Source organism: Sinocyclocheilus rhinocerous, unplaced genomic scaffold (assembly GCF_001515625.1).
Source record: "Sinocyclocheilus rhinocerous isolate Xijiao unplaced genomic scaffold, SAMN03320098_v1.1 scaffold1319, whole genome shotgun sequence".
Lineage (NCBI taxonomy): Eukaryota > Metazoa > Chordata > Actinopteri > Cypriniformes > Cyprinidae > Sinocyclocheilus > Sinocyclocheilus rhinocerous.
This window is the reverse complement of record NW_015650691.1, coordinates 604,240-626,031: the sequence shown is the minus strand read 5'-3', so window position 1 is coordinate 626,031 and position 21,792 is coordinate 604,240. Positions and strand designations below refer to the sequence as shown.

Sequence of the window (21,792 nt, the reverse complement as noted above, 5' to 3'; positions counted from 1 at the left end):
GAGGTCATTTTGTAATGCAACATAGTTTTATGGATGGGGGTTTGTCTGCGTTGGGCCCCCTCTCTGGTCAGGGCCCTTGGAGTTGTCTTAAATGCAAGCAAATTAAACATTTTAATAATAAACTAGTTTAATAGAATGCAATGGCATTTAATACAATAATTAATACAATAGTTTGTGTTTTGATTCTAATTTTGTATATTTTAGGCAGTATATACTGTGCAGTATTCAATCAGAAAGTACAATAGAATTCCATTACAAAATTACCCAAAAATTCTGAGTGTGAATGATATTTCCCTGGATGCCTTTCGTTAACACGTTAGATGTCTCAAAAAAGTGACCAGTGTTTAGGAAACCAATTTATGGCTCAGGTTACTGCCTGAATAAACCTGCACGCAAATACTGGCCATAGAGATGAATGGGAATGCTAACGGATAGATCTTTCCATTTAATACAGACCTTGTCACACACATTCTCTCTTACACATACACACACACAAACGTACACAATTACTTTTCTCCTCTATGTGTGAGCTCAGCCATGCACAGCAGGAGCAAACTCAACGAATAACTCCCCTGTCTCATTACGAATATCCCATGGCCCTCATTACCTTTGTCTGAGATATTCAAAGAAACTGCTTTTCTGCCAATCAGTCTGACTGCCAGAGCCTCTTTAATGTCTGACTGTGATGTCACCAATGTCTGATTGGATGACACTTACTGTAGGAAGGTTCGACTGATACAGTTCATAGTGGTGTTTAACTGGTGTGTTTGCAGGAAAACAACTTGTTCTGAATGTAGAATAAGATCAAATCAGTCCTCAAGCACCAACCTCAGTCCTGCATCTCGGTCGTATGTTCATGTAGCTGTGCGTTTCCGTGGGCCCTGGGCAGAGCTGACACCGCAGCCCACAGTCTCCTCGGCATAACGACACTCTTTTAAGAGCGATGGAGCAGAGGCAGATAGATCAGTGTCTTTTTACTCTTTATTTCCAGAGAGATGAACCAAAAGAGGAAGGCCAACTGAAGTGGGGAAAAAGAGTGGGAAGAACAACTCGCACTGCGAGAGAGAAATATTTTACGAGAGAGATAACAAAAGAGAGAATAAGAGATTAGTTTTCGCACTGAAACTGGCAATTATTAGAACAGGGAATCCTGCAATCACCACTAATAAGACTGATAAGCATAACAGGCATGTGCCGGACTGCAAACAGTGTTTTGTTTCATGCTGACAGTACAGAATTACAGTTAATATGCTTGGTTGTAGCAAAGAGACTCATTGTGATTGTTATGGTTATGGTCAAAACAAAAGCTTTTATTTCTTTAAACCTGCTGATGTGATTTTAGCATTATTGAACTGAATTGCACAAATTAACACTTCTAACACTTCCTATGTAAAAAAAAATAAAAAAAATAAGTATGCTTAATTGTATTGAATTTGCAATTGACATAAAAGATTCAATTGTAGTTACAGTGAATTATGATTTAGTTTACCTTAAAGCTGCAGTCCGTAACTTTTTTTGGTTAAAAAATGATCCAAAATCAATTTTTGGGCAAGTACATAACCAGCCTTACCTTACCCATCTCCTTACCTTTGCCCAATTCACAACGGTAAGCATCTAATAATATTTTCTAATCCGACTGGTACTGGTAGGTTTTCGTGGGAAATACAAGCTTGCCACCGTTCGTCTTTGTGTCATTACGTCACGTCAGTAATCATAAAGAAGGTGTCGCTAGTAGACTATATCACACGTGAGGATGCTGCAGTGTAGTTGTATTAAGTGCAAACAATAAGTGCAGCCATAATCAAAGTAGGCTACTCTCTCAATATTCAAAGTCCAAATAGAAACCCGATTTCTCAAGCATGATACAGAGCTATAGACTACAGCCTATTATAGCTTACATACTAATAACAGCCTAGATATGTTCCTGTTTTAATTTCTCTGTTGTCTAAGCATATGTCTAGTTAAGATGAACAAATGATTACAATAGAATTTAACACTTACTCATTCTTTATTATTATGTTATATTGGTATTGGTTGATATCAGATAATCAATTGTGCTAATCAATTAGTTTACCCATGCTGTCATGTAAGCTCAGTTAATTTGTTTAAAAACTAATAATTTACTAACACAGTTACATATTTAGAAAATCCCATAATAAACATACATGTTGTATACTTATAATAGTTGAAATGTTCAATTAAAATGATACCTAAACTGCAAAACAAACTTTTTATTTTTAGTGTTTTCATTTATTCAGAAAAAATGTAATATACATTTATATAGTAGCCAACATCATTTATCATTTAGTTATTGACTATAACATGAATTACTTTAATTACCTTAATCAGCAAATCATCAGTATCGGCTAAACTTTTTAGATTGGTGCATTCCCACTCTCTTAAACAATTTATTAAAAAAGTGAATTCATTAAACCCACAAAATAATGCTAAATAAAGTATGGGAATAATGTAGTAACAAAAAAAAGATTTAGGTTGGGTTAAGCTGTGGAATCATTGTATTTTGTTAAATTTACAAATCTTCATATAATTCTTAAAATTAAGGTAAAAATATTGCCGTTTATAATGAAGGACAGTAATAAACGGCACTATTTGAGCTACAGCCAATACAGAAACAAAAACCCAACACTGTATATTAACAGAGAGAGAGATAGAGAGACATACTTTTCCATTAGACTGATTCTTTCAGGAATCGTAATTTATTAGCATTAGTTTTTCTCACTCTTTTTGACTCTCTATATCTTCGGAGAAACTGCAAATAGGTCAAAACTGTAGTGTGCCTGGTTCACACTACATGACCCAGAGGAGCACACACTCACACACTCACACACACACACACACACACACACAGACCTTCCTGGCCAGGTTCACACACACTGGACACTGCGTTCTGTGACCATCCATTTCATTTCACACAGGAGGGCAGACAGACATTCAGAAGACGGCTCAACCATAAATATCAACCTGAAGAAGCAGATCACGCAACTCAATATTTCCATTAAGACTGGAATGCTGTAAACATCTTACATCATTTATCATTTTTCTCTTCGTTTCTTTTTTCTCTTTCAGTTTTCAGTCAAGGTGAATTCTCTCAGATCTTTTACAAGTCTGGCATTGAAGAAGGGTGTAAATGTATCAGGGGCTCACCAAGAAAGTGAGAGAAAGGTCACTTATTGATTCAATATTCTCTCCACTCACTTTTACATTCAGTTTACTCACTCCAGTGTGCTTTAAAGCAAATGACCTCTGTGAACTCCATGTGCGGCATGTATATATCATCACACTAACAATCACACACACACACAGAGGAATCATTGAGTGCCATAAGAGGCTCTTGTTTGTTGTGAATAACTGTGAAGTTGCCATCATCACATTAAATGCAGCTCTGCTATAATTTCCTCTGTATAATACCTTCATTGTTTTCACAGGGCCATTATACTTCAGTTCCCTCATGTCACATCAGCAAACAAACACTCTCTCCTGTGATCTTCGCATCCATATTTTAGCTATAAAATAACCCTTGTTTATGAAGATACAGAGAACAAAGTGAACACACCAGAGAGTAAAATTTCTTATTACGTGTGCTGCTCTAAAATTACACTGAGTTTGCGAACTAGACGGAGTTGTTTTTCTTACCCGTGTGCGGGATGTAATGTAGACAAAGCAGCAGACTCTCCGATGCTTATGAGAAGGTTAATATTGCATCGGAGTAAGTGTGATTCAGTGCTTTATACAATAATTAATCTAGATACAGGAAACACAGACATAGATGAAAGACATGGAGAAAATCTGATACATCAACAGCTAACCAACAACTAAACGTGATCAACACAGAAGATGTGTTCACAAGTTTTTGACAGAGTTCAAGTCCAGTTTCAAGTCTATGAAGGCCAAGTCATGTTAAGAAAACCACTCTAAGGAGTGGTAATTCACCACAGACAAAAGGGGTTTTAATATACATTGGCTGTCTATTCAGAAGAAGTATCCATGAGAAGTAATACACAAGTGTGGAAGTAGTTTTCATAAAAGCCATGGAGCTGTCAAATAAACAGTGATATCTTGGTGCAGGTAGCACAAACCAAATAATAGGCTACACGTTGTTCAATTACTTAGACCACAAACACTGTAACAATACAAAGCTGGCTGAAAACTAAGTTTTCTATATGCAGAGAAAAAAATGCTTGAAGACTCCATTTTGTATTATTTTGCGATTTTTTTCCGCAATGGATGAATTAATACGCATCGGACTCAGTGTGCAAGGTTTCTGTGTGTGACAAATTTTTAGGATGACGAATACGAAAAAACGCATACATAAATTTCGGACTCGGTGAGCAAGGACCTTAAGAATTGAGTTTTCATGTCTTCAGCACAGATCTTGTCTTTAAGGAGTGCAATATTTCACAAATGTTTGTACAAATGTGTGTTTTGCGTGCATATTCATTACCGTGATATATCGCATTACCGAATACCGGCCCAAGTCTAGTTCTGATATTGAAATTCTGCCCAACAACTGATACGGTTTTGTTTAAAAAAGAAAACATTCAAAACTATACACACACCAACTCAGAAGTCTTTGTGCTAAATGACTACCTAAATCTTAAAATAGAGAAACACAATTAAATATCCAGGACTGGCCGATACAATAGCCTACCTATAAAAATGCTGATATAATCCTATCATTTAATATAATCTTTCACAACAGATTCTGTCAGTTCTTCCTTTAATAAGACAGCTGAGCTTGTTTGCCTTTCATAAATTATGTAATGGGACCATGATTTGGGCACTACAAGTCCCAGCAGCCCCAGCGTTATATAAGGAAGTAGTGAAGTTTGTTTGCTTTTTCGCTTCCGCTTTTGATTTCGGGGATGTCGTGGTGGTTGAAAGTTGAAAAGAATGGTAGGTAATGAGATTTGTTTGTGAGAGGTGCTCTCTCACTTCTTCGCTACTTTTATTGATTGCATTCTGTGTATGAATTGATGTTGTGGCAGATATAGCACTTCAAAAGAATGGCAGCAGATAAGCAGTTACGTTAAATAATGCCGGAGCTTCGTCGTGAACTGAACATATGATGCACCACTGTGAGAACACTTTTGCTCTTGTGCCACTTCTGTCTTCACTTTCTAGGTAACCTGTGGCCATCTATAGTTGGTTTTCTTTTTTGTTGTTTTTATTTATTTTTATTTTCATTTTTTCTCATGTGGGTATTTGCATCAAAGATTGGTGATGTGGTGTTTTAATACTTTTGACCTGTCTGAATAAAAATGTGCCTGTTGATCAAAGTCACCTCATGGCCCCTTTCGCCTGTTTATTACTGACCTATTGAGGTCATCCCACCACAATTAGAACAGTTAAAGAGTGAAATCATAGAGACTCTTGATCTTGATTTGAACAGTGAATTCAAAACCCCCTGCAAGCTGTTGGATGGGAATCACTGAGCGTTATAGTCTAATTATATCTGTTTTGTAGTTTATTACAGTTCGACAGTCTGACTGGCTGAGAATCTGCTCATACTTTGAAAGCAAGTGATAAGAGAATGTTTTTCAGTAAGCAAAACAGCACATAAAATATAAAAAATAATCAGCTATATGTCTTTTGCCTTTAAACACACAGAAACTTTAGTTTCCAAACTTTCTCCAACATTTTCTTTCTCTACTACAGCAAAAAAGAGAAAACTTTCTTGAAAAGGGCTATCGGCAAATATTTAAGTGTGAAAACTTGCTGAAAGGCTGGTCTTGTTTGCAGGGCTGTCTGTTTGGAAGAGGGCATCTATCAGAGCTGAAGTTGATTACTAGTGTCTTACCCTTGAAAAGATGCTTCAATCGATGCTCAGAGAATACCAATGCAGTCTGTGCCCTTTTACATTCTCCATTATTACAGTACTTTTATGGAAATATCATTACTTTCTAATTAGAACAGGGAAATATATCAGCATGAGGCACTTATTCTCTGCTGTTAAAATTATTTAAGGTTTCTCTGTAATGATCAATGTAGAGCCCAAAGGCTCAATTAAACATTTAAATATACCGTATTCCCACCACCAATAAAACTTCCAAGGCCTCAAGAATATCAAGGACATACTGGAAATCAGTGCTCCAAATATACATGTTCCTGGCATATAAACATAATATTTATTTAGCACGAGTGCTTGTAATTGCTTTTTGTGTAAGTAGATATGTAGGATGGTGTTGTTTATAGAAGTATTTGCCTGTTGAATGAAGGCCAGTGCTGCACGAGGCATGTGGCCACCCCTGAACCGCTGACCTGTGTTAAAGGGCTGTAATTGTCTTTTTACTGCAGCCACTAAATCTCCGAGTGCCCTCACCGTTCCATCGCAACATTCTGCCAATGGTCGTCACCTAGCAACCGGTGTTGAGAGCAAACACTTCTTTCTATATTTATTCTAATTTAGCTTTTGTGATTGATGCGCTCTGCAACAAAGTGCTTCAGATGGATGGGCTGCTCAGTCTCAAAATCCTCCATGTTCAGAAAATATCTGTCTAATCAAGGCAGAGGGTGTGTATGAAGGAAATGTCTGGGACATAGCAATTGCCAGAAGTGCCAGAGTTCACGGGGGTGCGGGAGCTGATATGCTTTGAGGTCAAATAAAGATGTATAAAATGTTCCACTAATAATTTTATATAAAACATTTTTTTAAATCATATGCTTACAATGCCAAGATAAGGCAATTAAATAAAATAAACAATTAAATAAAAGTGTAATTGACAGTAGTCTGGGCTCCAGACTGCAACTAAATGGATATTTTGCGACCTTTATTTTCTGCCGGTGACACTAAATTTTGTTAGAGGTCGCCCTGGTGCCACTACCAATCTGCCTAACTGATAAGCGTTAGCATTCTGTTGTGCATGATAAATACGTATTAAATGCCAAACGTGCCAAAAGCGAAACAAAATACACTTTCTAGGTAACCTGTGGCCATCTATAGTTGGTTTTCTTTTTTGTTGTTTTTATTTATTTTTATTTTCATTTTTTCTCATGTGGGTATTTGCATCAAAGATTGGTGATGTGGTGTTTTAATACTTTTGACCTGTCTGAATAAAAATGTGCCTGTTGATCAAAGTCACCTCATGGCCCCTTTCGCCTGTTTATTACTGACCTATTGAGGTCATCCCACCACAATTAGAACAGTTAAAGAGTGAAATCATAGAGACTCTTGATCTTGATTTGAACAGTGAATTCAAAACCCCCTGCAAGCTGTTGGATGGGAATCACTGAGCGTTATAGTCTAATTATATCTGTTTTGTAGTTTATTACAGTTCGACAGTCTGACTGGCTGAGAATCTGCTCATACTTTGAAAGCAAGTGATAAGAGAATGTTTTTCAGTAAGCAAAACAGCACATAAAATATAAAAAATAATCAGCTATATGTCTTTTGCCTTTAAACACACAGAAACTTTAGAGGCTTATTAATTTCCAAACTTTCTCCAACATTTTCTTTCTCTACTACAGCAAAAAAGAGAAAACTTTCTTGAAAAGGGCTATCGGCAAATATTTAAGTGTGAAAACTTGCTGAAAGGCTGGTCTTGTTTGCAGGGCTGTCTGTTTGGAAGAGGGCATCTATCAGAGCTGAAGTTGATTACTAGTGTCTTACCCTTGAAAAGATGCTTCAATCGATGCTCAGAGAATACCAATGCAGTCTGTGCCCTTTTACATTCTCCATTATTACAGTACTTTTATGGAAATATCATTACTTTCTAATTAGAACAGGGAAATATATCAGCATGAGGCACTTATTCTCTGCTGTTAAAATTATTTAAGGTTTCTCTGTAATGATCAATGTAGAGCCCAAAGGCTCAATTAAACATTTAAATATACCGTATTCCCACCACCAATAAAACTTCCAAGGCCTCAAGAATATCAAGGACATACTGGAAATCAGTGCTCCAAATATACATGTTCCTGGCATATAAACATAATATTTATTTAGCACGAGTGCTTGTAATTGCTTTTTGTGTAAGTAGATATGTAGGATGGTGTTGTTTATAGAAGTATTTGCCTGTTGAATGAAGGCCAGTGCTGCACGAGGCATGTGGCCACCCCTGAACCGCTGACCTGTGTTAAAGGGCTGTAATTGTCTTTTTACTGCAGCCACTAAATCTCCGAGTGCCCTCACCGTTCCATCGCAACATTCTGCCAATGGTCGTCACCTAGCAACCGGTGTTGAGAGCAAACACTTCTTTCTATATTTATTCTAATTTAGCTTTTGTGATTGATGCGCTCTGCAACAAAGTGCTTCAGATGGATGGGCTGCTCAGTCTCAAAATCCTCCATGTTCAGAAAATATCTGTCTAATCAAGGCAGAGGGTGTGTATGAAGGAAATGTCTGGGACATAGCAATTGCCAGAAGTGCCAGAGTTCACGGGGGTGCGGGAGCTGATATGCTTTGAGGTCAAATAAAGATGTATAAAATGTTCCACTAATAATTTTATATAAAACATTTTTTTAAATCATATGCTTACAATGCCAAGATAAGGCAATTAAATAAAATAAACAATTAAATAAAAGTGTAATTGACAGTAGTCTGGGCTCCAGACTGCAACTAAATGGATATTTTGCGACCTTTATTTTCTGCCGGTGACACTAAATTTTGTTAGAGGTCGCCCTGGTGCCACTACCAATCTGCCTAACTGATAAGCGTTAGCATTCTGTTGTGCATGATAAATACGTATTAAATGCCAAACGTGCCAAAAGCGAAATAAAATAGCACTTCTCGTTTGAAACCGCGCGTCGCACTGACATTTTATCAGCTCAGCTCAAAAGAAAAGACAGCGCAGTGTGAGCTAAAGCAAATTAATTTACTACACTGACCAGTTGCGATCGAGTCGAGACCACTAAACAGCACTGTGAGATCTAGTGATCGCGCTCGAGTTCACCGCAGATTTCTCCCGTACAAATCACATAGGTATGCGATTTAAACTAGTTTAAAGCCAAATAAATCAGACCTGGATCATTCTCAACAACTGATGCAGAAACACCTGTGCATCAACGATCCAGTTAGAAGGCGTTTCAATCTACAAATCACCAAAATTTACCATGGTTTTACTGTAGTAACATTGACAGTAACCATGGTATTGTGGCAGAATAGTAGAATATTCATATCTAATTTTATTATATTAATAATGTACTAAATATATTAAAGGAGTAATGGAATATAATCACAGTATTTTTGTTATTAAGTCATATCAGTTGTTTGTTGTGCATTTGTACTTATACTGAATGTCTTCAGGTTACTGTTTTTATAGCAAATATTATAGAAACCAGTTAGTTAGGCTACTTTTTACCATGGTAGTGAGGTGCTGTACCTGTGGTTATCATGACCTACAAATGTATGAAAGATGAGGCTGTTATAATTTTCACAGATACTCACAGAAACAGGTACTGTTTTTGTTAATGAAAATAAATGTACATCTAGGCCTACATACCAACTAAAGCTCCTGCTACTCTCAACTCAAGCTACTGTCAAATGTGCATTTCTAAAACTTGTAATATTATTAGTATAATGTGCATATATATATATGGGGGGGCTCAGATTGTCATATGTACCACTGGGCTAGACCAACAGTGTAACAACGCAACTACCACATTCAAGGAACATGAGAATACTTTTTGTGCTACGAGAATACTTTTCATGCACAAAGAAAACAAAAATAATGACTTTAGTCAACAATATATTCTCTTCCGGGTCAGTCTGCCTCTGCCGCCATTCACAAGAGTACCATGATGCAATGGAGAGTAGAATTGGACTCTGAAGAGGAGAATTCGTTGAATAAAGTCATTATTTTTGTTTTCTTTGTAAACAAAAAGTACTCTTGTAGCTTCATAACATAGTTTGGAACGACATGAGGGTGAGTAATTAATGACAGAATTTTAATTTTTTGGGTGAATTGTCCCTTTGAAGGGTTAGTTCACCCAAAAATTACTCACCCTCAAGTCATCCTAGGTGTATATGACTTTCTTCTTTCAGACGAATCCAGCTGGAGTTATATTAAAAATGGTCTTTAATCTTTCAAGCTGTTTAATGCCACTCAGCGGGTGTTGCATGCATCAGTCCAAAAGAAGTTAAATAAAAAGCACTCATCCATAAAAAAAGTGTCTCACACGGTTCCGGGGGATGACGTATGAGGTCGGCTTGAGGTATGAGCAGCAAAATCCTTTTTTTTTTCCAGTGTTATCTTACTGGTAGACCACCATGGACCAGCAACCATATTCCAAAAACCAGCTTAACCTGTTATTTTCCCCCAGAAGGGATCTGCTAGCACTAAATATTATGCCTTGATTGCAAACAGTGTTTGAATAAACTCTTTCATGTAATTTAATGAAGGTGTAACATGAGACTTTGCATTTTTAATAAGAAGCGCTACCTAAATTCGGCCTCAAGTGCTTTGTACCACATCATATCAAATTGAATCATTCCTCCCCTGCTCTGCCAAAAATGAACAATACACTTCAAACATGATGTTTGACAACACAACAGAATTCCGATGGGATGCCCAAAGCAGTAAGCAGAGCTCCAGCATGTATCACATGATATCAGAGGGGGAGGTGAGAGAAGGAGATCTCTGCCTCTTTCTGAAGATCTCTGCTGTTCCATCCATGTACTCAAAATCACAAGATCCAAGAGAAAATTCTTCAAAGTGAAGTGTGAGAAAGAGATATGTTGAGGTTTTACTAGTCTTGCATAGATTTTGGAAAGTTCTTGCCATTTTTGTGTGCAATATGCCTCAGATGGTCTATGGGGGTCCCGTCTTAACCTCAAATTAGGGTTTTACTGACTAGGATCAGTCATGTAATGCTACTCAGCATGGTCCTCAAAGAGCTGGTGTTTAAGAGCTGATCAGAGGTCAGATAGTAAGCCGGACACTAACCTGCAGCCATCTGCATGTATCCTGCCAATGTGCAGATCCTCCTCTCCCAGGCTCCACCGGGCAGGAAGATGGTGATGATGGCCAGCAGGGAGCTGACTGCCAGCAGAGCACATCCACCTGAACACAGCACCGCACTCGTCTGCAACACACACAACACACAACACTTACAGATACTGCTGCTCTTATAAGAGTTCAAACTCTTTCTGGGGCTTGATTGAGTTTTACCACTCAAGCAATCCAAATTTAATTCTGTTCTCATAAAATGAGTGAATCTAGCCACAACTGGATTTAATAGGTCAAGGTAAAACCACAGATTTTAAATCAAAACTGCATTAAACACTGAACAAAATCACCACATGGCTAACCACGTAAAGCCTTACATAATATAATTATTATAATATAATATGATATGATATGAAAAAATTTAAGGGGGTCTGAATACTTTCCGTACCCACTGTATATGATATGGTACTATTAGGCTGTTATTTATGGTACTATTAGGATGTTATAGTAATTTAACAGTCACAACAAAATACATTTCTCATTGCATTAACAATCTTTAAAGCATTCCTATTGATTTTTTTTCTTCTTAAAGGGCTCTTCATTTTAATTTGGGGTAGTCTAAACAAACACTGAAAGCAAGTTATAAAAAAATATAAATGTATGCATCTACATTAAATGTAGAATATATTAATACATAAATTACATAATTGTGGATAATATAAATAAATGGTACAAAGAACACTGTTATAGTGAAAATCAATGAGGGTTTATATCATTTTAATAATAATAGAGCTGACTGCAAATAAATAAATACAATAAAAAATAAAATACAAATAAAAATATACTAGGTAAATGTATATATTTGTATATGTATAGTAATTTTTTGTAACACTTTATTCTTTTAAGGACCAACTCTCACAATTTACTAGCATGCATATTACTAGCATACTAGCTGTTTATTAGTACTTATAAAGCACATATTAAGGTCTTATTCTGCATGACCATATTTAAGATACTTGAATCCCCAAACCTAAACTTAACAACTACCTTAGTAACTAAGCAGCTAATTAGGAGTTTGAGGCAAAAGTTGTAGTTAATAGTGAGAATTGGACCTTAAAATAAAGTGTGACCTAATTTTTAGTAAATGTTGACCGTCTCTGCTATTCATCCACAGCTTGGCCATTCTACTTAATATCTTCTTTTGTTCACCCTACAAGAAAGAAAATCATATGTGTTTGGCACAAATGAGTAAATGATGACAAAATGTAATTTTTGGATTAACTTTAAACTTAACATTAAACGCCGAGCACAGAGTCACAGAAAACAGGGTAGACAGAAATATAAGGTGTGAAATCAATCAGTTTTTTCTAAGTGCTTACTCAGTGGGATCAATTTAGTGAAACAGCGTGTACTGATCTCGTCTAATCTACAACCTTCATCAAATCAAACGCTTCATCAGTCGAAAGGCTCACTCCAGCACTACGCAACGACCACATGCCTGGTCCAAAAACAAAAATAAAGGCCATCCCAGATAGGAGATCTCTAAAATATGGATAGATATCTCTCATCTGGGCTTTTTTAAATCAGATGTTTGCAAGAGCAGGCTGCAGATGCTGGCATGTCTTTGTTAGACTATGACACAAAACTCTAAAGAGTACCTAAACAGTTTGTGTTACAATCCCTAAAACAAAAACACGGAGGACGCATATCAGAGACAAGAGGCAATTGATCTTACTCTGATGTAATACATTTAGGCCTGTGAGGCAGGACACACTGACATCAAGAATTATTGATGTGAAAAAATGTTATTGATTTGGGTAGTATCTGTAACTTAATGCTTAGATGTTGCTGTTGAACCAATCTTTTAGTTTCCCATAAGCCTAACATTTAAAAATCAAAACAATTGTCAGGACTATATTATTCCACAAAGTGTCATTATCGTAACCCTAAAATCTGGCGCAAACAAACAAACAGAAAAAATAAGCTACACATAATAATAATATACATGTATGAAATGTACACTTACACAACAATTTAAATATACAAAAATATATGGATAAACATGCAAAAACATACTGTTTGTAGTACCACCCAGTGGCCATAGACATGCCACAAGACTGTAAGAATATTTAATAACAATATTTTAGTATTAATACACTTTTTATTTCAGTAGCCTATTCTAAAATGTGTTCAGATGAAGGCTTTCTGTAGAGGTGGGTCACAGGTGGCTGCTTTTCAGTGAGAAACATTCAGAGATTTCAAACTGAGGTTTTCTTTCTGACAGTTTGATCTCACTGCCTCTTCATTAGATCAGCTGGAGCTTTCAAATGCCGTTTCGCACACAGAACTGCAGCATCAAACTTACTAGACCAAATCAACAACAAAGTAAACACAACATCTGTTAAAAAACTATCAGCACATCTCTTGCACAAACAATACACATACACAACAGAGTGCGGTTCTTAGAGCCATTGTCACATTAGCAGTACATATCAGAAAGGAGTCACAATAATAATAGAATTGCCAGTGACTTCATTACCTTGACGTCCTAATGGCGAAGACATTAATGGTAAGAGCGGAACGCTAATAAAGACGGGATGGCAGATTCATAGGTGACGTCTGAAACTGCAATATAACATTTGTAGTAATTATGACTGTTTGTGCTGATGACAACATTACAACATCCTTTACAATAATGACATGTCCGCAAATAGAAATTTCCGCTGGAAATAGGAAAAATTCTAATAACGCAGAAAACGAAGAAGTGGAACGTTGCAGACACTCGGCAGAAACATATTTCCTTCAAACAGAACTCATTCCCCTTTAAATGGTATTCATATATTCATTAGAAACGTCTAGTTTTCTCAGCGCCATCTCTTGATCTTGCCATCTTTGAAGCCTTTAGATGAAATGAGCTCTTGCCCACTGTGCTGTCAAACATTACCGTGTTTCATTACAACTAATAGAGACATATTAGGGCTGCAACAGATCAGATCCAGAACTAAATGGTATCCTGGAAAATCATAAATAGGCTGTCTATGACAGGAATGTTGATGATGCTCATAAGTTAAACAAGCAGTTTGCATATTTCATCTCTAATGTATATAGTCTACGTATGGCTAGGAAATGGAAATGTACTTCTTGAGGTCAATACTAATTAGTGGTGCTTGCCAAGTGTGCTGTTATTTTTCAAAGTGATCAGACTCATGATTTTTCATCTAGTGGATGATAAACTGGCCAAAAAAATTCTATACACTGACGCTGAAAGCAGGACCATTTCTAGAGACCAGAATATCTCAATAGAGACTTGAGGTGGGCTGTTTTGAGTTGGGCAACCACTCAGAACACCACAGAAACTGCATGGCTACACTCTGACAACAGGCCGTAATATACAAAAGCCTTTTATTGCAATTGTAACAATCTTACATTTTGGTTCAATTGTAATTTTATGAAGCTACGAGAATACTTTTTGTGCGCAAAGAAAACAAAATGCATCGTGGTACTCTCGTGAATGGCGGCAGACGGAAGAGAAAAATTGTTGAATAAAGTCAGTTCAGAATCAGAATGAGCTTTATTGGCAGGTATGTTTACATATACGAGGAATTTGTTTTTGTGACAGAAGCATCCACAGTGCAACAGAATGACAGTGACAGGACAAAAACACAGATAATAAAAGAAAAAAATATATAGAACAAGTTCAAATTTTTATTCTTGTAGCTTCGGGAAATTACGGTTAAAACACTGATGTCACATGGACTATTTTAATGAAGTCCTTTTAATTTTAATGACTACCTTTCTGGGCTTTGAATGTGTCAGTTGCATTGCTGTCTGTGCAGGATCTGAAAGCTCTCGGATTTCATCAGAAATATCTTAATTTGTGTTCCGAAGCTGAACGAAGGTCATACGGGTTTGGAACGACATGAGGGTAATTAGAATTTTCATTTTTGAGTGAACCATCCCTTTAAGGGGAATACCTTCATGCTTATTTTTTAATGTAAATCATACATTTTCATACAAATCAAATCATACAAGTTCCTACAAATTTGCAACCAATTCTTAATTTGCCAAAACATATCATAAGTCGGTTTCCATCCAAAGTTGCAAATTTAACTTATGTGCAAAATTGGAATATCACATAAAACATTTTCAAATAAGCACCATTTCCATTCAACGAGTCAAAGAGAACAAAATCATCACTTCCTGATAAATTGGCACTAAATATCACAAAGAAACGTAGGAGAAGCCACTGAATATAGCCATTTTCATTTAAGAATGACCATAACAACATTTCCTCTGATTAGTGAGGTTATGGCATCCCATAGCGCAAAGTCACATGACTTTATTTATTCGGCAAATGTGTTTTCATCTCCCATTATTCGCATTAACCCTTTTTCGCACAAGTCAAAAGTAACATCAAGCGAGCGTAAAAAATTTTTTGTACAATTAAGTGATTTTTTTCCCGAAATTTGGTGTTTCCATCATTTATTTCTGATGTGATACTTCAAAATGTTCATAAAAACAATGGTGATGGAAACATAGCTATAGGTATGTTTTCTCATGAGATTATTTTGGCAACATTGCTAGTATTGTGGCAAGTTTTCCACAGGCATCGGCTTCTGTTAAGAGGATGTTAATTATGCGCAGCTGAGTGAACCCTGATGGCAGTGGATGTGTGGCCTTTAAGTTAAAGGGATAGTTCACCCAAAAATTAAAAGACTATTTTAAGTGTTTTTGCCCATACACTAGAAGTCAATGTAACCAAAACTGAACATTATTCAAAATATCACCTTGTGTGTTCTGTAGAAAAACAGCAGTACAGTCATATAGGTTTGGAACAACATGAGGTTGAATAAATTATGACAATTTTCATTTGTGGGTTAACTAGTCATTTAAGTAAATATAGACTCCAAACAAAGAATCCATTCTCATGTAGGTGAGGCAAGTTCAGGTCTGACCCACTTCATGCTCCAGTCCCACTGGCTTTGTATCTCCCCCTAATTTCTTATATTTTCATTTTCTGTATAAAGTGCAAAGCACCCAAGATAAAATTAGACAAAAAGAAGAAAAGAGAAAAGAGCTGATGATGCAAACACAAGCCCTCACCTATTGTAATGTTAATACACAGCTTAACCGTTCGCATTCTTACTCATTTTGTTTTGGCGGAACAGCTTTGCATTTGTTATGCACCAATCAAGCCAATGTTATTTGTACAATATTTAGTGCAAACAATTTCATGTGCATGCATGAACAATCAGCTTTGACAAATCTGGCCCTTTGTTGCATAGACTAATTTTATTCATTCCTCAAAGACCTTACTGTATCAACACACTGCCCAGAATTCAATTGTCCTTAATTAGTTTGACATTTCAGGCCTGGCTTTTGCCACAACTCCTATGAGCAATAATTAAAGATTATGCTTCTGCTTGACACTAGAATATAAAAGCCATGATTACATTGTGTCCAACATTGTGCTTCTGAAACTACATCATATATATGCACACAATATATGCAAGACTTTCCAAACTCCAAACTCCAGCTGCTGTTCATTTACAAGAAAAATGGCTCCTAACAGCGCTGCCTCTTTCAGAGAGCAGGTTCCTGAATAGATGCTAATTATTTGCCTCTATACACACTGCAAACAGTAAACAGCACTGCAGAGGAAGTGCATTGTGAAAGAGAGAGGTCACGCTATGATGGAAACCAATTTCTGTACCTAGATGAAAAGAAAACAAAATAGAGAAAATTGTTATAAGAAATTACACATCAGACATACTGTCAAATCCATCACATGTTGTACCTCACAAAACATTCAGAGTTCCTTGCTAATTCGATTTAAGTCAAGGAAAAAATTGATGTTCTCTGCGAATTCTGTAGGGCACAGAGAGAAAAATAATGTGACAAGACTCTGTATGTCCATAACTGCAGTAGTTATGCGCTTTAATACTAGAAAGACTAAAATTGTTATTCTACAGATGAATAAATTCAAAATAAGATTATTTGCTGAAAACCCTGCCCTTCTGTGTTTGACCATTTCCAAATTTTAAAGCAGGCAAATGCTAATGTACAGCTTCAGAAAACTTACACCACAAGAATTCAGTAGGCCAGGGTTGACAGGTAATCAGTTCTCATTTTAAATGAACCAGTATTGATTCCTAATCCCAAGAATTGATCTTTAAATCTAGGCTGTTATCTGTTGATGCATGAACAAAAATGTTGTCAATTTTATCACTAAATACAAACAATAAACAGTGGCATGACAGATCGCCATGCGGTAGTGGGGAGCGTTTTTATTTCAGTGCAAATTATATTTACAAATACATAGCAAATTAAGTTAATAGTTTGAACTGTTGTTGTTCATTTTAACCTATAATATATTATAGTAATGCACCAACTGACATGATATTGTGTATAGTTTATAGCTTTAGGGAGATTTTTTTTCCTTGAGAAACTTGAGCACTGTCTCTATCATATTCAAATGAACATATACACTGTAAAAAGACATGTTATTTCAACAAAAAAACATCAACTATGAAGTGTCATGCTGGGAATTCTGGGAGTGTCAATTTACGGTTTTTCACTGTAAATTATACAATGACTTTTTCTTTTTCACTTCCAGAAACCGTATTTTTAACAGTATTTTCCTGTAAAATTACATTAAATGTAATTACATTTATTCACCGAATATAGTATGGAGACTTACTGCTAACCAGTTAACAGGTTTTTACTGTAGCATTTTTACAGTCTTTTACTGTTAAAATCACAAAAAAATTTTACAGTGTAGTGAATTAAATAAAATCGAAAGCGTGTGAATCAAAATCGAATCGTAAAATGCATCTACATTTTAGTCTACAAGTTTTACGGACTGAACATTTTAATTTTATTAAAAGAACAGGTTGAAAAACCTGGGAAACTTCTCCTTTGTCATACCATTTTAAATGGCATGGGGGTGAGTAAACGATGACAGAATCTTCATGCAGGTGAGCTATTCCTTTAAGAGATGGAAAATGATGTGAAATAACTGGAATGGTTCATCCAACAGTCAAATTCATTTCAAAGACCCAAATGTCACCAACATCAACTTCACTTGTCAGTGAAAGAGGACTGCTACAGTAACAAAAAGATCTGGCTTATTATTCTGTAAGGGTTTTATATTCAGTGGAATTTGCACTTGATTTACTAGACATACAGACTGGAAATCAAGGTCGAAGCTGTCTTGTTACCATGGTGAAGTATTTTCTCATACATCTAAAGAGAGAGAGAGAGAGAGAGAGAGAGAGAGAGAGAGAGTGTGGATCAGGTCCAAAGCTGGCTTAGCTGTAGTTAAGAGGCAGAGTGGGCAGTGCCAATTAAGAGGGAGGTGTGTTAGCGCTCAGACTCTTGCTTAATGAAATAAAGTCCTTCAGCCCTAAAGAACATTAAGCTCCAATACAAGTTTATTTCCTTACAATCAAGCTCAAACCCACACGCACTCACGCCATATTATTATGTGTATTATCTATTAAACTACAAAGAAAACATTTTTTTATATAAAAGGTCAAAGCAAGACGCATATTGACCAAGTCTTTTCTTGGCAGAGCGGAAAAATCTATACCAGCATTTAGTCATTCTGCCCTCTGTTGGAACTCTATAAATGTATCCGTTTTCCCTATTGCCCTTGCTGTAAGAATTCAGACAACTCCTGCATGCACTTACATTGCACAGGCCTCTTCCTTGAGGCACAGAGCAACCTTCACAGAAAACAAACAAACAAAAAAAAAAGTGTCTGATGTTTTTTATAGTTCAGGTCACAGTGTACAAATACTAGGGCACCATTTAGGGTTCAGATGATAACACTGGTGGAAACCTCTGGGGAACATCTAGGAACCCTTTTAAAAATGCAAGGGTTTTAGAAATTTGGCTATTTTGCTTTCATAGCATGTCTTCTTTCAGACTAATATCTAAAGCATTTAATTGCATTAATCAATTCGCATCTGTAGATTTAAGTTACAATACATATTGTTAAAGGTAAGGTGCATAACAAAAACCGTTTCTGAACCAAATCACCTACCCTGCCTTTAAAGGCTATTTTCTCAATTTATTTTTAAATGTAAAAACATTTAAATATGTCAACAAAATGAAACAAGAATTTAGAAACCTGGCTTTATTCAATGTTCAGATTTCTGTTTTGGAAATGTATGCAAATTTAATTAGATAATGTTTCATTTGTATTTTTAAACATTTCAGAAACCTTGTAATACAAAACAATTGTCTTAAATTACTATGATTAATCCAATGGAAAATGATGGTGATATCTATTAGTTAAAATGTTTCCCCTATTCACCTGTGGTCTCTTATAACTCCAGAGAATGACAACAATATTGAACAGTATCTTGGAGCTATAGAGAAAACACAAATGCTCTGTGGCTTCAGGGCAAAATCATGCAACTCCTCTCCTCAGATCAAGAAAGATTTGACTCAAAATGATATAACATGGCAATTAGCTGTAAGAGGAGGCATCTCAAGTAGGCCACTGATAGACATCACATTACCAATGTACTTCAAGCCGTACTAAAGTGTCCTGACCAGCATGGGTTAGTCTTTGCCATTACTTCACGCATGCAGAGTAACATGTATGAGCATCTGTTCTTAGCGGCCTTCCACTGTGTTTTACCTCTCACTCATCTCCTGTTCGGAGGGGTAATAGCCACACCAATCACTCTAAGTGTCTGTCCCTAGCATGTCATCTCTCTCGCTTTCTCCCCCTAGAGTCTCATCAAAGACAGCCCATTATTGTCGTAACAGACCTTCATGAACATCACTTCACACATGAGGCTATGGCACAGCTCCAAAACATTCGGTCTTCTCTCTTCTTCATTCATTCTATCTCTCAAAACATCTCTCTTCTTTTTTTCTACACAATATTCTTTTCCTTTCCATTCTATCCCATTATATGTAGAGTCAAATATGAAAGTGTAATAATCCCAACCAAGTAATAGGGAAACATGTAAGGAAACATGTTTGAAAAGTCTATAAATTTGCCGTTCTGATTAGTGATGTCAGTGGCACAGAAAGTACACACTATATCCTTAAATAAAATGCAGTGAGCCATAGTGTTTTACTTAAAGAAATTTCAGTTTTATAGGATAATTTATAGATTATTCTCTCTGGTGAGTAAGGACATCATTTTAATATAATGCTAATAATGGTCTGGTCTTTCTAGATATACCTTCTAGGATATCTTGGATATCCTATAATACTTTAGCATTTTAGCACAGCCATCTCTCATTTCTGTAATGAAACCTCGCCAAATATATATGCAAATATATATATATTTTCTAGTCATGCAAAATTAGCAATAGTATGACATAAACAAGAGACGCTGGGAGGATTGCAGACCTGATGACCTGTAACCAATATAGTAGTTAGCATATGACAAAGTGCTGACATTAAATATTAAATTGTTTTAAAATTTTTAAAAAGCAAAAGGAGGCATCTATTTAAATTAGCCTGAGGAGATCCAGCACCAAATGTTTGTAATCTATCCGTGATAACTACCAGCAAACTCCTTTTGCAATTAAAAGTGAGGGAAGGGAGTGGAGAAGAATTGTTATCCATAATTAATTAATCCCTTTCTCCCATAAATGATAGTGTGACTAAATAATTGTTTTTTTCTGGACTTTGATGCCTGTTTCATATTGGAATGCAAATCAGGGAATTGGGTTTCAATGTTTTTGTTAGGCAGTGCAGTAGCTTAAAATTTCCCATAACATTCCCGATTAGGGAGACTCATCCCATTTAGTGAAAGTCAAAAGGTAACACTACACTGACCCTTTGTGTTGGGAAAAAAATATCCCAGTGTTTTGTCATGCTAAGAGGATGTGCTGGAAAACTCCCTCCACTTTTAATGTGAGTGAAAATATAAGGTGACACGTTTGATCCAAACAACAAAGCGAGAGGCTCATTCTCCATACTCACTGCCAGGCCCAAATGGGATCAGTTTTGTATTTTTTTGATCTGATTTAAAAGTCTGCAGAAAATCTGCAGAATTCTAGACTTAATAGATTTAAATGTGGTAAAAAAAAAAAAAGTTGTTGCAAGAATTCTCTTATGCTCATCAAGGCTGCATTTATTTGATGAAAAATATACTGAAAACACTAATATTGTGAAATATTATTACAATTTAATGTAACTGTTTTCTATTTTAATATATTTTAAAATGTCATTTATTCTTGCGATAATAAAGCTGAATTTTCAGCATCATTACTCCAGTCTTCAGTGTCACATGATCCTTCAGAAATCATTTTAATATGCTGACTTGGTGTTTAAGAAACATTTCTTATTATTATCATTGTTGGAAACAGCTGCTTACAATTTTTGTGGAAACCGAGATTTTTTTAGGATTCAAAAGGACAGCATTTATGTGAAAATATAATTTTCTGTAACAATATAAATGTCTTTATTGTTTAATCAAAATAAAAGGTACTTTGAAAAGTAAAATACAGGTGCATCAAAAAATTAGAATATCGTGAAAAAGTTCATTTTTTTTTTTTACTTTTGGAATGGACTGAAGCTGGAGTCAGTGCATCAAGAGTCACCACACTCAGAAGTCTTCAGTAAAAGGGCTACCAAGCCACTTCTGAAACAGAATCAACGTCAGAAGCATCTTACCTGGGCTAAGGAGAAAAAGAACTGGACTGTTGCTCAGTGGTCCAAAGTCCTCTTTTCAGATGAAAGTAAATTTTGCATTTCATTTGGAAATCAAGGTCTGGAGTCTGGAGGAAGACTGGAGAGGCACAGAATCCAAGCTGCTTGAAGTCCAGTGTGAAGTTTACAACGTCAGTGAAGATTTGGGGTGCCGTGAAGTCTGCTGGTGTTGGTCTATTGTGTTTTATCAAGTCTAAAGTCAATG

The 21,792-nt window shown here is 36.1% G+C and overlaps 1 protein-coding gene across 1 annotated transcript in view; it reads right to left on the bottom strand.

The window, feature by feature from the left end:
* The window catches only part of lhfpl7 (LHFPL tetraspan subfamily member 7), a 160,224-nt gene that overhangs the window by 91,241 nt on the left and 47,191 nt on the right, over positions 1-21,792 (bottom strand). Inside the window, exon 2 of the mRNA XM_016517308.1 lies at positions 10,902-11,040. Within this exon, the coding sequence (XP_016372794.1) occupies positions 10,902-11,040 (139 nt within the window). The remainder of the gene's footprint in view (positions 1-10,901; positions 11,041-21,792) is intronic.